Genomic DNA, 14,781 nt, shown 5'->3' with positions numbered 1-14,781 from the left:
TTAGGTGCACCAGGTCTGTCCAGCGTCCTTCCGCGCCACCTGATCCAACTCACCACCAGGTGGTGATCAGTTGACAGCTCAGCCCCTCTCTTTACCCAAGTGTCCAGAACATATGGTTGCAGGTCTGGTGATACGATTATAAAATCGATCATCGACCTGTGGCCTAGAGCGTCCTGGTGCCACGTGCACTTATGGACACTCTTATGTTCGAACAAGGTGTTCGTTATGGCCAAACTGTGATTTGCACAGAAGTCCAATAACAAAACACCACTCGGGTTCAGATCAGGGAGGCCGTTCCTCCCAATCACGCCCCTCCAGGTCTCGCTGTCATTACCCACGTGAGCATTGAAGTCTCCCAGCAGGACAACAGAGTCTCCAGGTGGAGCACCTTCCAGCACCCCACCCAGGGACTCTAAGAAGGCTGGGTACTCTGAACTGCCACTCGGCGCATAAGCACAGATGACAGTCAGGACCCGTTCCCCGACCCCAAGGCGCAGGGAACAAACCCTCTCATCCACCGGGAAAAACCCCAACGTATCGGCAGCAAGCCGAGGGGATATTAGAATACCCACTCCAGCCCGCCGCCTCTCACCAGGGGCAACTCCAGACTGAGACAGAGTCCAGCCCCTCTCCAGGAGACTGGTTCCAGAGCCCAAGCCATGCGCAGAGGTGAGCCCGACTATATCTAGCCGGTACCTCTCAACATCACACACTAACTCAGGCTCCTTCCCCACCAGAGAGGTGACATTCCATGTCCCAATTGCCAGTCTTGGCAGCCGGGTATTAGTCCACCAGGGTCTCCGCTCCTGGCCGCCGCCCAGCACACAATGCACCCGACCCCTAAGGCGCCTCCTGTGGGTGGTGGGCCTGTGGGAGGATGGGCCCATGTCCCCTTTTCGGGCTGTGCCCGGCCGGGCCCCATGGACTAAGGCCCGGCCACCAGACGCTCGCCTTCGGGCACCCTCCCTGGGCCTGGCTCCAGGGCGGGGCCCCGGTAACCCTATCCCGGGCAGGGTAAACTGTTCCCTCGATGTTTTCTTCATAAGGGTCTTCTGAATCGCTCTTTGTCTGGTCCCTCACCCAGGACCAATTTGCCATGGGAGACCCTACCAGGGGGCAAAAGCCCCCAGACAACATAGCCCCTGGGATCCCTGGGACACACAAACCCCTCCACCACGATAAGGTAGCGATTCATGAAGAGGAGCTCAGGGTTCTACAGTGTATTTTAACTTAACAAGGCCAAGGTCATTTGGAGGGATTTATTTGACAGCAATAAATAAAGAATTGTAGATTTACACAAGTTGGAAGGCCTCCTGGAGTCATTAAGTTATTAATACAAATTATTTAGATCTATCAAATGAGAGGAAATTGGCTAGGATGTTCAGAAATAACACTAAACCCATGAATGCTCAAGTATGCCATGAACTGAAAGCATCCCCAGGGCAAAAATGATTGATCATTGCTCTGGAGCTATTTTGCTGCTAGTGCTACATTGCACTTTGGAATAATGAAGTACTAGGACTACCTCCAAATTCTAAACTTCACCCCAAATGAACAGTTGGATGGTTGAAACTTGGGCACAGTTGGCTTTTCTAATAGAACAATAATCCTAAAGATAGATCAAAACTGGTTTTGAAATACATGCAGTAGCTAACATTAAACTTCTGGAATGGCCTGCCCCAAACCCTGACCTAACCTTATTCAAATCTTGTGGACTGTGCCTAAAAGCTCAGTCAGTGCCAAGAAATCAACCAACCATTTTCCTAGTATCATTCATTCCTACTATTTGGAGCCGTTTCAGTCCCCAAGACAGAGTATATTTTGTATATAAATGGGACATTGCTTGTTTTTTTCTATTAATAAATCTAACACCCCCCATGGGTTAAATCCTCCTGACTAGGTCCCCTCATTGGTCCTCTAGTTTCATGTAAGTTGTATATTTTGTTGGAGGGAAATCATTATGCCCCACTATTATTAGGTTCCACGCAGAATAGTGTGGAAAGAATCCACAGACACGGAGATGCTGACCCTCACCCACCTACAACCCACATAATGCCCATAAATAGACATTCACACAGATCCCCCCCTCATTCTCCCAACACAAAACAAGACTCATTACAGTTGCAGCTGTGTGTCACGTGGCTCCTTCTGTCCTGGGAGTGTGTGTGTTCCAGGAGAAAGCGAGGTTAAATTAATTGGCAGCACCGAGCCTCAGAGTGTGATTACTCGGGGCTTGTCGGCAAAGTGGCGAAGGGGCTGTGTTCAATTCCCAGCACGCATGTAGAACTCAGCACCAGCTGGGTCACTGTTACTGTCACAGAATTACATGAAACTGAGCCGCTCTTCAAACCAACACAGAACACTGTTAAATTTCTCTGCCCCATTTCTTTTCTTTTTCCCCCATTCAGAAAAGGCAAGTGTACAGCCTGTTGATTGGCTCTGCTTGGAGCCTTGGTTCCAGCATGGAGCCGTTCTTTGTCACAAATTTGTTTGAAATCTCCACAACAACAGAGTGGGTGGAGATTGTTAAAGTAAACCTTAAATTCCAAACACAATGAATTTGTAATAATTAAACTGCTGTTCATACAGATCGATATATAGCCTCTTACATCCACAACTCTATTTTCTGTAATAGAGTTATGCTATGAAATCACAATCAAGGTTAGATTACTGCTAATGCCAGACACACAATTTATTAAGAAACCACATTTTTTTCTTCATGTTTTTATGTTCATCCAACTTTCATCCAATATATTTTGTCTGTTCATCAGCTGTTGGTGTCTTAGGTCTTTGTTGTGACTGTATCTTGTACATAGACCTAGGAAGGGTTCAAGTGCCTGATGCTCTATGCTTTAGAGGAGCCTTTGTACTCCTTCCCAAACAGAGGTGAGGCGCTGCACAACAAAAGAAAAGTCATAAAGGTTTGAAAAGGTGATAGTCCTCTCCTACCTAAACCACTCAAAAATTAGTCCCTGGGTATCACTCCTACAGTAAAATTATGATGATAAATTATTTTTGCCTATATAAAGACTACTTTAAAAGTCTTAGAGAACGACAAAATGTTATACAGTATGAGTAATTTGCCAGCTTGTAGGAAGGCTGATACTGAAGGCTACTAAAGAACCTAATACTGAATGTCCTAGTCTTTTATATACGTCATAGTCAGTGGCTTTAGTAGTAGTAGTAATACTGTCATACTGTCTGCTTTGTTTATAACTACTTTGGTTAATTTCTTGTGCCTCTCTGTATTTTTTCTTGTATATTATGTGCTTCCGTGTCTATTTTTGTAGTTGTCATTATGTTCTGTCTCATTTTGATACTTTTCTTGAAACCATTTTGTTATTTTGCCTTCAGGCCTTGCCTGTTTTCTCTCTTTGAGTGTTCTCTAATTGTTGCCCTGAATTTAAGAACAGTAATATATTACTGGCAAATGTTAGGATACTCCTTTCTCAGAATGATTTGTTGATTCAAATGCTACGGTGAGGGTACTGACAGAGACTAAAAAGAGAAATCATTGTTAACTTGTTAAAGCAAATATCTAGTCAGCCATACATTCAATGGCAGCAACTCAGTGCATTTAGGCATTTGCATTTGGGTATGGTTGTGGAACTTGTACAATTGTTTCACACTTGAACAATTTCTCAAGGTGTTCCAACTTGTAGAAATCTGCAATTATCACATTACTGATTCAATGTGAGGTAGATAATAAGTGTTTTGTGACTTGTAGACTAAACTGACTTCCAAGGTGCACACAGAAGAGTCGAAAGAGGCTAAAGCTTTGGCAAATTTTAAAACAATTTAAAAAATCATCAGGGTAAAAAACAACTTTTTAAATAATACATTTTAAATAAGGCTAAAAAATAAGATATCCCTAACACAAACATAAAGGAACCTATAATATACATTTGCACGAGCCCTTCTTGTCTAAAATACTTCATCTATTAATTGCAAGGCGTTTTGTCCTAAACATACAGTTTGGCTAACTAATTTGACACATTGTCCGTATTATTCTTATGTTATTTACTGTGCATAACAACAAGCTTCAATGTTAATATTCCATATGATATTCATCACTATTACTGTGTGGATCATCTGTTCACTTTTTGGCATTCACTTTTGAGTCAACAGACCCTTCTTTTGAAGGTTCTGTTGCCTTCAGAGTAATGATTTTTTAAAATAAGTATCCTCATATTTACAACAAACCAACAGTCACAGAGCAGGCGTACAGCAAATGTCCCAGCTATTCTAAACAATTCCAGAAGCTTTTTGACAATCTAAATTGAACTAAAATACTAAAACCAGAAATCTGTCCCTGTGCAATGAAAAAAAAAAAAATTCAGTCATTCATACGAGTTTCTAAATCTTTTGGCGATAAAACATTTGTGATCCTAATATTTCCTGTTCATAAAAATTCTGAAATATTTTACTTCTGTTCTGTTCACGTCTCAAATGTCCTGTACTTTTTGTTTTTAACAAAAGGTTTTTGAACAATGAAAAATGAATGACTAAATGAATTAGTCTTTTGTATGAGATCCGAGATTTATTTCTTGTATCTACCTAAATCACATCATCCACAAATTTGTCTTTAACTGATATAAGTCCTTGTGCGATTTTCATCTGCAGTGGCATGGTATCACAAAGGCTCCCCAAACATCAGAGGAGTAAACAATTTCTATTTTGTTAAGCAGCAGGGGGCTATGTTCAGACAGACAATGAAAAGACCCACTGGGGAGGTCTGAGAGATGTAAAGAACAAATTGAGACGATAGGTGGTGAGGGCACAAGGAGGAGTGACAACGTTGGCCAGAAAGCATTGTGGTTGAGACAGCTTTACCTGTGAGTTCTGGATCTGAATGGTTCCCGGAGGCAGCGCCTGAGTTAACACTTGCCCTTGCGATGTCACCATGGCAACTGGCTGGTACAGGGTCCCACCTGAGGGGATAATTTGCTGCCATGAGTATCAAGTGTCTTCAGCAGCTACTAGAAGCCAGATCCTACACTAGCACCAGAGCTTATTAACTGCTTGTCAGCCTTGCAATCAAACACACAGCAAACAAGAGACCAAATGATAAATTCAAAGTGCATTACTGCCCTTTAACCCAGAAAAAAAAACCCACAGAGAACAAGGAGAAGGAGGAGTGTGTTTTTGCTGCTGGCTTAATTAGCCTTGATCAAGACACTCTTATCACAGTCTGTTTGAGCTCTTCAGTATGTCATGATCAAAGGGAGAGACATTGATTTATTTTGGGTTAAAAGGGTTTTCCAGAGGGCAGGATTAACATTTCACTGTACAGGCTTGACATTACAAGAACCTGCCAGCCAAGCTCTCTGTGATGGATACTTATCATGACCCTCTGATACCAGCTATACAAAACACAGCCACAAACATGTAGCTAATGATATGTGTATATAATAGCAATGGAATAGTAAATGGCCACATGCGTGTATACTGATTGATCAAAAACATGCTAATGACTATTTTTATTTGTCATTATGCTCAACAAACAATTGAGTTTTATACTAATAATATGAAAATGCTTTATAATGATAACCCCAAAATGACGCAAAGAAAAAAGATCAAAGTCAAACTGATAAACACAATGCAAATAATAAGAAAAGTATTCATTTGAATATGATTAAAATAGTTATTAAAAGTCAGGAAATGGTGTTTTGGATAGCTGGTGTCAAATATTTCCTCTGATCAGAACGAGAGAGAAAATGTGGAGTACTATTTGAAAGTGTTGAGAGTGATTGGGCTAAGGCTCAGGTAAGTGTGCAGAAAACAACAGAACCACCTATGCGATTTTATTTATTTATCATTAGCTGTATGTCACTGACTGTCCCAAAATCTATGGAGACCCTATTTAGAGGTGGTAGTTTACTGAATAAGATACACTGAGTTTTACATTTTTGTAGCGCCTCTTCTTCACACATTGGGTCATAGAGCCATATGGAAAAAAAAGGTCCATAGTGTCAGGCCAAATTTTGTTTTATAGTGCTCATGTGAATTGACACGCTTACCCGAGACCACTTGAGAGTTGATGGTGGTCATGGCGACATTCCCCTGTTGCAGCCCTCCAGCAGGCACCACAATCCCTGAAGGGTTAACAGAGCTGGAGACAGAGGTCATGGATGGAGAGGAGGTCTGAATTAGTTCCTGGGGGATAACAGAGGGAGACACTGGTGAGCAACTCTAAGGGGGGGAAAGCTATTGCTTGTGTGTGATAACCAACAGCAAAATTTACCTGGTGATGAATGGCGTATCAAGGGAAACACTACATTACTGCATTATTGCATTATTACGCTAGGTACCGTTAAGGAACTCTAAGCTCCACGGTGGGTCCATCACTGACCTGCTGCATGCTGAGACTGGTGTGTGACGGAGAATAGGGCCCTCCGAGATCATTACGGAGGAGGTTGTCGCTGTGCATCTTGGTCTTGAGACAAGTGATGTAACGGTTGCAGAAGTCCTTACAAAGCTCATTGACCTTCTCTAGTTCGAGTAGGTGGATTCGCAACACCTGAATGGCCTTTACCATCTGAGAGCAGCAAAGACAAAATATGAAACAGATCACATTCACCTTCTAAAACACTGATGACTTTTAGCAAACACCTTACCTTTAAAACACCAGGTTAACAACCATGAAGAGAAGAATACGTTTGATGTTGGTGTCATGGATATTGCTGGTATTTGGTTTTATTGCAATTTATGTTACAAAGACCTGTAACGTCTAATGTCAAAATCAAAAATCATTGGTAATGGTATTTACAGATGCAGACTGCTGACTGACCTGCATCACTGATCCGTATATATATTAATACATTTAGGAATAAATGCAAATCTTCTGGTTTCTTGTTGTAATTATTTAACTTCTGGTACCCATCCGTAATGCTGGGTAATGTCTTTAAAACCGAGTCCAGGTAACAGATTAAAAATCCTTAATACGGAAGACCCACAGGGGGCCTGAGTGACTCAATAAACATTTGGGAAGTGCATCACATTCAGTAAAACAAACTAAAAAAACATCTGGAGCCTTTCCACTCAATGTTTGTGGACTACAAAGGTTTTTACATTAAACATCATCATCACAGTAGTGTGTGAGTGAAGTGTATGTGTTAAGGCTGTCAAGGTTTTGTTCTAATTAGATTAGTTAACAAGCTGCCATGTTCTTCATGCTCTTCTAATTTTACCAAGACATGCACCAGTATCAAAGTGCATACTGCACTCTGGCTGTAAGATTAAGTTTTTCTTGGTCTGCAACTTTGCAGTACATTCCTATACAGGGTTCTAGTGGCTGTGCTTTTAAGATTACATTTCCTGGCTAAGTCATTCACCAGTGTCTTGGCAGTTGTTTTGGGGTCTTTATACACATCTCACTATTTGTCTTTTCAGACTCTTTAAATTATTTCACTTGCTAACTCTGTCATGTTGTAATTTCTTGATGACACATCTCACTCCAATCCTTGGCACTTGGAAATGCTGTGATAACTTTGTATATCCATTTCTTCCTTTGTGAGCAACTATTTTCTCAACTCTGAACTCATTTTGTTTGTTTTTTGTTTTCCTTGCCAGGTGACAGCTCAAACCCTTGCTGAAGTTTTTATACTGTGTATGATTTGGAAGATAACCCTCGGGTTTAACTTGATTTTACAGCATTACAAATTTAAAGCGCATGACTGCAGCGCAGTGCACGGTGGTTGGTGCTTAGTTTTTCAGGGTACTCATAATATCGATCCAGCTAAATTTTTGTTTTTAAATAGTTATATTAATTTATGCAAGTAGAAATACTGTATGCTTTGTAAAGAAAATAATTAAATTCAGAAGTTCTATAAGAAGTATAAGACTTTGAAAGCCATTTACACAGTTTTCAATAGACCAGTGTCTAATATTTAACAACTCCATTTCGTTGCAGTTGTGTTGCTAAGGAACAGCCTATTAAAGGATAAACTGCTGACAGCTACTGACAAGAAATGAGAAACATGTTTTTTGTTTTGTGTTGTTTTTCTACTAAGTTATGATCTGTCATTGAGTGAAATTTGGTTTATTGGTTTGGCTGAAGTGACAACAGGAATCACTGACAATATATATATCATCAGCTGCCTGGCTTTTCTTCACTCTGTGTGATACAAGATGGCACACCTTCAAAGTTGCCACCCAAGGTCAACAGAATGGTCAGAAAAGCACTTGGCCAAGGAGGAGATAAATCAGCTAATTAAACTGCACTTGCTTAATCAAGGGACCAGTAACTCTTGTCCTCATCGCAGCCAGTCAGGCCCAGCATAGCATTACTGCCCTATGGAAGAGTTAGTGTCCTCTGGCAGAGACGCCTATTCCCATTACCTCATAAAACACACAGATGCAGGGTTAATTGACTGTTCAGCACTTGTCAGCCTGCCATCCCAAGTACTGTAATGAGAAGAGTGCACTTTTTTTCCTAATTCCTTGTCTGTGTCTTTGTGTCTGTCTGGCTTCAACTCCTCCCCCTCTTTTGTCATAGAAGATTATCAGCTTCCTCCTTCTCTTAATTTATAATTATTTCTAGCTGTTGTGCACAGACAAGATGGGAAAATTACTTTAAAAAGGACTGAATATTTGGGAATAGCAAAAATGGGATTCAATGCAGACAACACACACAGAGCCACATCTGTTAAGATTTATGTTACAGAAAAGAGGTTCAGGAACAGAAAAGTTGGCCGCCAGTAGGAAGACAGGCAGTAATTGCTTGAAAATACTTAATTTTAGTGAAGTTTTTTATTAGTTTTAGTATTAGTTTGAGTCTTTACATTTTATTGTATGATTTAGAAAAATCAGTAGAGGCCTTAGAATACATTTTTTTTTAAAGTTGTTGACTCAGTCTTGTAGACATCCAAAGTCTCAGTTAACACACCCATTAATGCCTCATCAGGCAAGCTGTAATACAATTTTTACCAAACTAACAAAAAAAAGAGAAAGAGAATTTTTTCTCTTTATTTTTGTATTTCACAAAATCATTTCATTTAGTTCTAGGTTTATTTGAGTTAAATAAAAAGTTTATTGAGTTTTTAGTTTAGTTTTAGTTAAATAAAATAACCTTGGTTATGGCATCAGTCTGCACTCTGTTTAAAAGGAAAAGAAATGGGTAAATTCAAAAATATATTCACAGACTATTCATACAAAAGCATACAAAACACAACAAGACAGAATAGCTGTGGAAGTGACAAACTAAAGTATTCTTAAAAGAAGTGGAGGACTCTTCGGTGTGTGAGGGAGAAAAGGTTCCAGTTAATGTGTGTTCTGTCGCATGGTTCATATAATACTGTAGCTGTATGCTTGTTATAGGTTTTTCATTTTTCTCTTCTGTAAATCACCTCTGTTGAGTTTCCTGAACTTTTTTAAGAGTTTTTTTTCTTTTTACTTCCATTGTTCTTTATTCAACCTTTATTGTGAGCATCTTTCCATTTGCTGGTGTTTCCTGAAGTTGCAGTACATGCAGTGTATGACCTCTTAGGGCTACTGCAGTTATAGTTGTATATAAAAATATAAAAGGCAGCTGTGGCTAAGAAGGTAAAATAGCTCATGTACTTTTTTTTTTTTTTTTTGTGTCCCATTTGGATCTTTAGCCATCAGAATTGTTGTCTTAAGGCCAAGAAAGATGCCAAGCGGATTTATTTTACCAAGTGGATCATCATGGCCTTGCCATATTGGTCCATTTGATTGACCTTTATTATAATTATGAATTTATTTTATTTTCGGTGGCTACAAACGGGACAGACATGACTGGGGGATAGGACAGGGAGAAAGAATGAAAGAAAGAGAGGGAGAGAAAGAAAACCAGAGGGGAGAAGAGACGGTGAGAAGGGGGGGAAGAAAGGAAAACAAACAAACAAACAAACAAACAAACAAAACACCTGGATCACCTGTATGGAGAAAAAAAACAGAAGAGAAAGCAAACAACAAAGAGCAACATAATAAAAAAAACAGCACCATCACAATAAACTAGCTAGCAGTAGATAACAGTAGATACTAAATAATAAACGATATTGTGCAGCACGCAAGATAGACAGCGCACAATGTGCTTTGAGGCAGCAGCCAAGAAAGGTGTAGTCCGCGTCTGTGAACACCCATGTGTACACCTGTGTGCACACCTGTGTGGATCAGCATGCTTGTATTCCAAAGGTTTCTCCATGTAACGATCTGCTAGGGAGTGTGGGGAGCCATAGCCCCGTCCACCAGGGTATGAAGCAGGTATGGAGGAGATCCAGGCCCCAGATATCCAGAGGCCCCAGAGTACAAGGACCCGAGGAGGACCACCAAAGGGGGGGGGAACCGTGCCACCCTCCTGGGAAGAGCTGAGTAGAGCCCCAAACGAGAGGTCACCCCGCAGCTACGGAGCAGAGGCCAGAGGGGGTTGCAGTGGCGTGCCCGCGGGCTCTGCCGGCAGCCAGCTGTGCCAGAGAGGACTGAGCTTCAGGCCCAGAGGCCAGAGGCCTGAGGGCATCCCACCCCCCGGAAGGAGCCCAGCCGGGCCGCAGGCGCCCGGCCCCGCCAATCGGCCACCAGGAGTGAGCCGGTACATACATGAGCGCCCAGCCCCAGACGACAAGGACCACCAACACACCAACGTCTGAGGGCATCAGCCACCGGCAGGGAGTGTGGTGAGGGGAGATAGGCCTCCGTACTTTAGAGGGCCTGAGATGTACCCAGAGAGGTTGAGTCTAAGACCCAACCTGACATATAGACACAGACGAACAGGCACACGCGGACACAGACGTGCATTCCCACCCGATATGCACAACCAAATACTCGGCACTCACCCAACGTGTAGACAGACACAAATAGACACTGCACAGACAGTCGCACTCCCCAAACATACTCTATATCCCAGGTCCAGGTACCCCCGCCCTCAGAGGGGCAAGCCGCACCTAGACCCAGGAGATGTAACCCTTCTCTCTGGGGTGGAGGCAAGCGGACCACCTCCTTATCTGCAGTAGCAGGGAGGCCCCGCATCCCAGACCCCAGTCTGACGGCCAGCACCTCCTCCCAGCCCCCCAGCCCTGACGGCTAACAGAACCGGGGTGAGTGAAGACCTCAAACCTCCCTACGCCCGCTCATATGTAGTGTTGCTGTGTGCTGTTCTAAAGTGCATTTAAAACTCAGGAGAGCATGGTACTAGCTTCCTCTCAGAGAGCAGCACGGCTCCTCCCGAAAACCCTCAGTGTCTAAATGCATTTAAAATTGAGGGTAGGGCACCAGTGCCAGAGGTGGGTTGGAGTACACCGACCATCCTCTGGATGCTGTAAAACGTGCCCACCCCCAAGGCCCTGTATGTATGTGTTATGTGAGAGTGTGAGTAATGTGGATGTCTAGGTTGCAGAATAAAATTGAGGCACAGGCGGCCAGAAGGGGACAGAGGGGGAGTGCCTCCCCTGCACCCTGGTGACATACCTGCACCCCAAGCCCTGCGTGTATGGGTGGGTGTGGTAGAGCGGGAATAGGGAGGCAGCTGAGGATGGGGAGGGAAGAAAGGGAGGGGCAAGCGGCCCCTCCCTGGGGCCAGCTCCCCCGCTGACCCCAGTAGGCACCCCCACACTCTGGAACCCACCAGGGCAAGGGGGCCCAGGCCCATCCGGACCGGGGCCCGCAGCAGCAGCACCGCCCAGCCCCACAGAGTCCGGGGCAGCCCACCCGACTCCACCCCAGAGAAAACTGCACCCACCCCATCATCCAATCATCTCCCAAACTACACAAGATAAGCTCATGTACTTATTAAGGATAATAAAAAAAACTGTACTCAGAAGGTAACAAACAGTAGAAATTACTGCATTACGTATTAATTACTGTTACATATTCATTTGCAAGAGCATCGGTACCAACAGTGCCATCTTCAGACACGCAACTTCACACAGCAGGCACACTGACCTTCCCCTCATTAGGAGCTGTTTCTCACAATAACACCTTGTGAGAAATTTTGAGAGGTCACTAAAGCTCCCATTTGAACAATATTAAAGTTTGATCAGCATATACACTAATGTTAGCTTTTTAAACTATTAGCAATTACCTGATAGCAACCTTAGCCATCTGTTATCATTAAAATAGCAGCTAGCAACTGGCTAATAATAGAACCTTAACATTAGTCTGCAATGTTAAAACACTGTGTTAGTTTAACAGGATAACACCATTATTTGTAAAAAGTTCAACATCAACTGAGAAAAGTTTATCAGATACTCCAACAGCCTACTTTATACATTCTATTGGATCTGGACCTGGATCATCATCTGGATCAGCAATGTAATATACATAAATATATATAAAATATAAAAATATAAAAGTCACCGCGATCGTGGCTCAAGAGTTGGCAGTTTGTCTTGTAGTCTCAGTCGTTGTGTCCTTGGGCAAGACACTTCACCCGTTGCCTACTGGTGGTGGTCAGAGGGCCCGATGGCGCCAGTGTCCGGCAGCCTCACCTCTGTCAGTGCGCCCCAGGGCAGCTGTGGCTACAATGTAGCTTGCCATCACCAGTGTGTGAATGTGTGAGTGAATGGGTGAATGTAGTGTAAAGCACTTTGGGGTCCTTAGGGACTACGTAAAGCGCTATACAAATACAGGCCATTTACCATTTACAGTGTATAAGGCAAAAATAGAGTCTGTACAAATAGTATAGTGAGCTTGAAAATTAATATTTGGAATGACAACATTTATTTTTCGACACAGTCTTTGGCTAACTTTCTTGTACTTAAGGAATTGTTCCCCAGGTTCTTAAGTTCTTCTTCATGCACTGCTTCAGTAATGTTGAGGTCTGAATTCAGAGGACACCGATTCATGACTGATGCCAATCCACGGTGTCTTCTTTTTTTCCCCCAGTACTGTATAAACCTCAAAGTTACACATCATCTCATGCTAAAAATGAAGCTGTTCCCAATCAGACACTTTCCAGACAGTATTGCATGGTGGATCAAAATTTGATGAGATTGTTTCTGCATTCATAATTAAATCAGTTATGACAGGATCCCTAACAACACTTACCAAAATTCAACCCTAAACCATGTCAGTACCTCCACCATCTTTTAGAGATAGCTGTAGACATTCACTATTTTACCACTATTTTGCAGAAATGAAGGATGGTGCAAAACTTTTGTAAATTACTGTATACACAGTTGTGCTGTGTGTTAATTTGATTTAACACATGTGATAAGTTGACTTACCAAGTTGTCCAATTCTGGATCTTCGCTAAAGAAGGGTTTATGTTCTCGTTCCTGCTGGTGCACAAAGTTTTCTATGTCCACATCAAAGCTGGCTGACGTGATGCATTCAGATCCCTGTGTGGCCTGTTCACATTTCTCAAACAGCAATGCTAGCAGGGGAAACAATGGATGCCTGAGGAAAAAAGATAAAGAGGCACAGTAGGTGTCAGTTTCTAAAATTGTTAATATTATCTTTTCTGCTGTGAACAGAATCTTTCTATAAAGATCAATATAATTGCTTGAAGGTGAGGTCAGTGCTGAAGAGACTCTCTTTTCTACCACTCTAGTTGTTAAGGATGTCTTAACTACATAAAAAAACAACTCTAATCTTCACTTAGTCCATCATTCAATCAAATTTCAACTCAATTTAACCTATATAATGCCAAATCATACCAACAGTCACCACAAGGCACTTTATATTGTAAGATAAAGATCCTATGATAATAAAGCGAAACCCCCAAAAAATAAATAACCCCCTTTGAGCAAACATATGGTGATAGTGGAATGGAAAAACTCCCTTTTAACAGGAATGGACCTTGCAAAATTTTAGACCTTTAACTTTAAACAAAGTGCTTCTGCTATTTTGCTTGTACTTCAGCTACTCCAGGCTTAGCCACATGACAGCTGTGTGGTAGCCTATGTCACCGTGCTCATTCTCACATTCCTCCAAACTGCAACAAATTATCTGTGATTCATTGCTTTTGCTCTGATGAAGATAACTGTTTTAGTTACAACACCAACAGCATGGTTTAATTTTAGAACCGACTTACACAACAGCACCTGCATAATACAATTGAAAAATTCAATTTGTGTTAATTTCAGTTACTTTATCTTACATCAGCTTGATAAAGACGTTTTCCAGTCAGAATGCGGACAACTATCAGTTGTAACACCTACGAGTTTGTCCCAATTCAGCCCCATACCCCATAAAATAAATCACTCCCTGTTATAATCTCTTACATTGAGTGCACTACTGCCAGCTCCTCCATAATCTCAAACTCTTTTGTTATCCCTCATACAAACATAAGTGACAGGGTTGTGTCAAAGACATAACAGCCTGTGTTCAGAGTCAGGAAGTCTTGCTCTGACTTGATTTTGACTGAGTACCAGTGTGAGGGTGTATACTGGGTGTATTTCTAGGTTGACCCACGGAGACTGATTTAGGTGCTGATTTAGTTGGAACTATGTTGAAGTCAGTACCCTGGATTTCAAACACCATACCTTTCCAGGTGTGGCTTAGATTTAATGACTAAATCACAATCTGAGAAAAAAATTTTTTAACATGAAATGTTGTCACAGCACAGCACAGGCTGCATATAAAACATTACTTTAAAAAAATTATTTGCTGCACTGTACGCTTTGACAACAACATTATGAATGAGGAAATGAATAATCAGCTATCATAATAATTCAGGTGCAGCAGGAGGGAAGGAGTTTGAGAGAAACTTAAAGAATATCTGATAATCAGTAGGTTTTTGTAGAGTCTGTTACCTCAGTAACTGACATAAATTGAAGTTAAATGTCTTTCTATAGCAGAAAACCTGGAGTTGCCCTCAGCCCT

The 14,781-nt window shown here is 42.0% G+C and overlaps 1 protein-coding gene across 3 annotated transcripts in view; it reads right to left on the bottom strand.

Moving 5' to 3' along the window:
• Positions 1–14,781, bottom strand: part of pknox2 (pbx/knotted 1 homeobox 2) — a 105,575-nt gene that overhangs the window by 8,550 nt on the left and 82,244 nt on the right. For all 3 annotated transcript variants that reach the window (XM_084941571.1, XM_084941573.1, XM_084941572.1), the window contains 4 exons: positions 13,182–13,353; positions 6,353–6,538; positions 6,021–6,156; positions 4,834–4,931 (listed from right to left, as the gene is read on the bottom strand). In XM_084941571.1, coding sequence (XP_084797697.1) covers positions 4,834–4,931; positions 6,021–6,156; positions 6,353–6,538; positions 13,182–13,353 — 592 coding nt within the window. The remainder of the gene's footprint in view (positions 1–4,833; positions 4,932–6,020; positions 6,157–6,352; positions 6,539–13,181; positions 13,354–14,781) is intronic.

This window comes from Perissodus microlepis, chromosome 10 (genome assembly GCF_051167445.1).
Source record: "Perissodus microlepis isolate ML-2025 ecotype Zambia chromosome 10, ASM5116744v1, whole genome shotgun sequence".
Lineage (NCBI taxonomy): Eukaryota > Metazoa > Chordata > Actinopteri > Cichliformes > Cichlidae > Perissodus > Perissodus microlepis.
The sequence above is the reverse complement of the archived record's forward strand: the minus strand, read 5'-3'. Positions and strand labels throughout refer to the sequence as shown.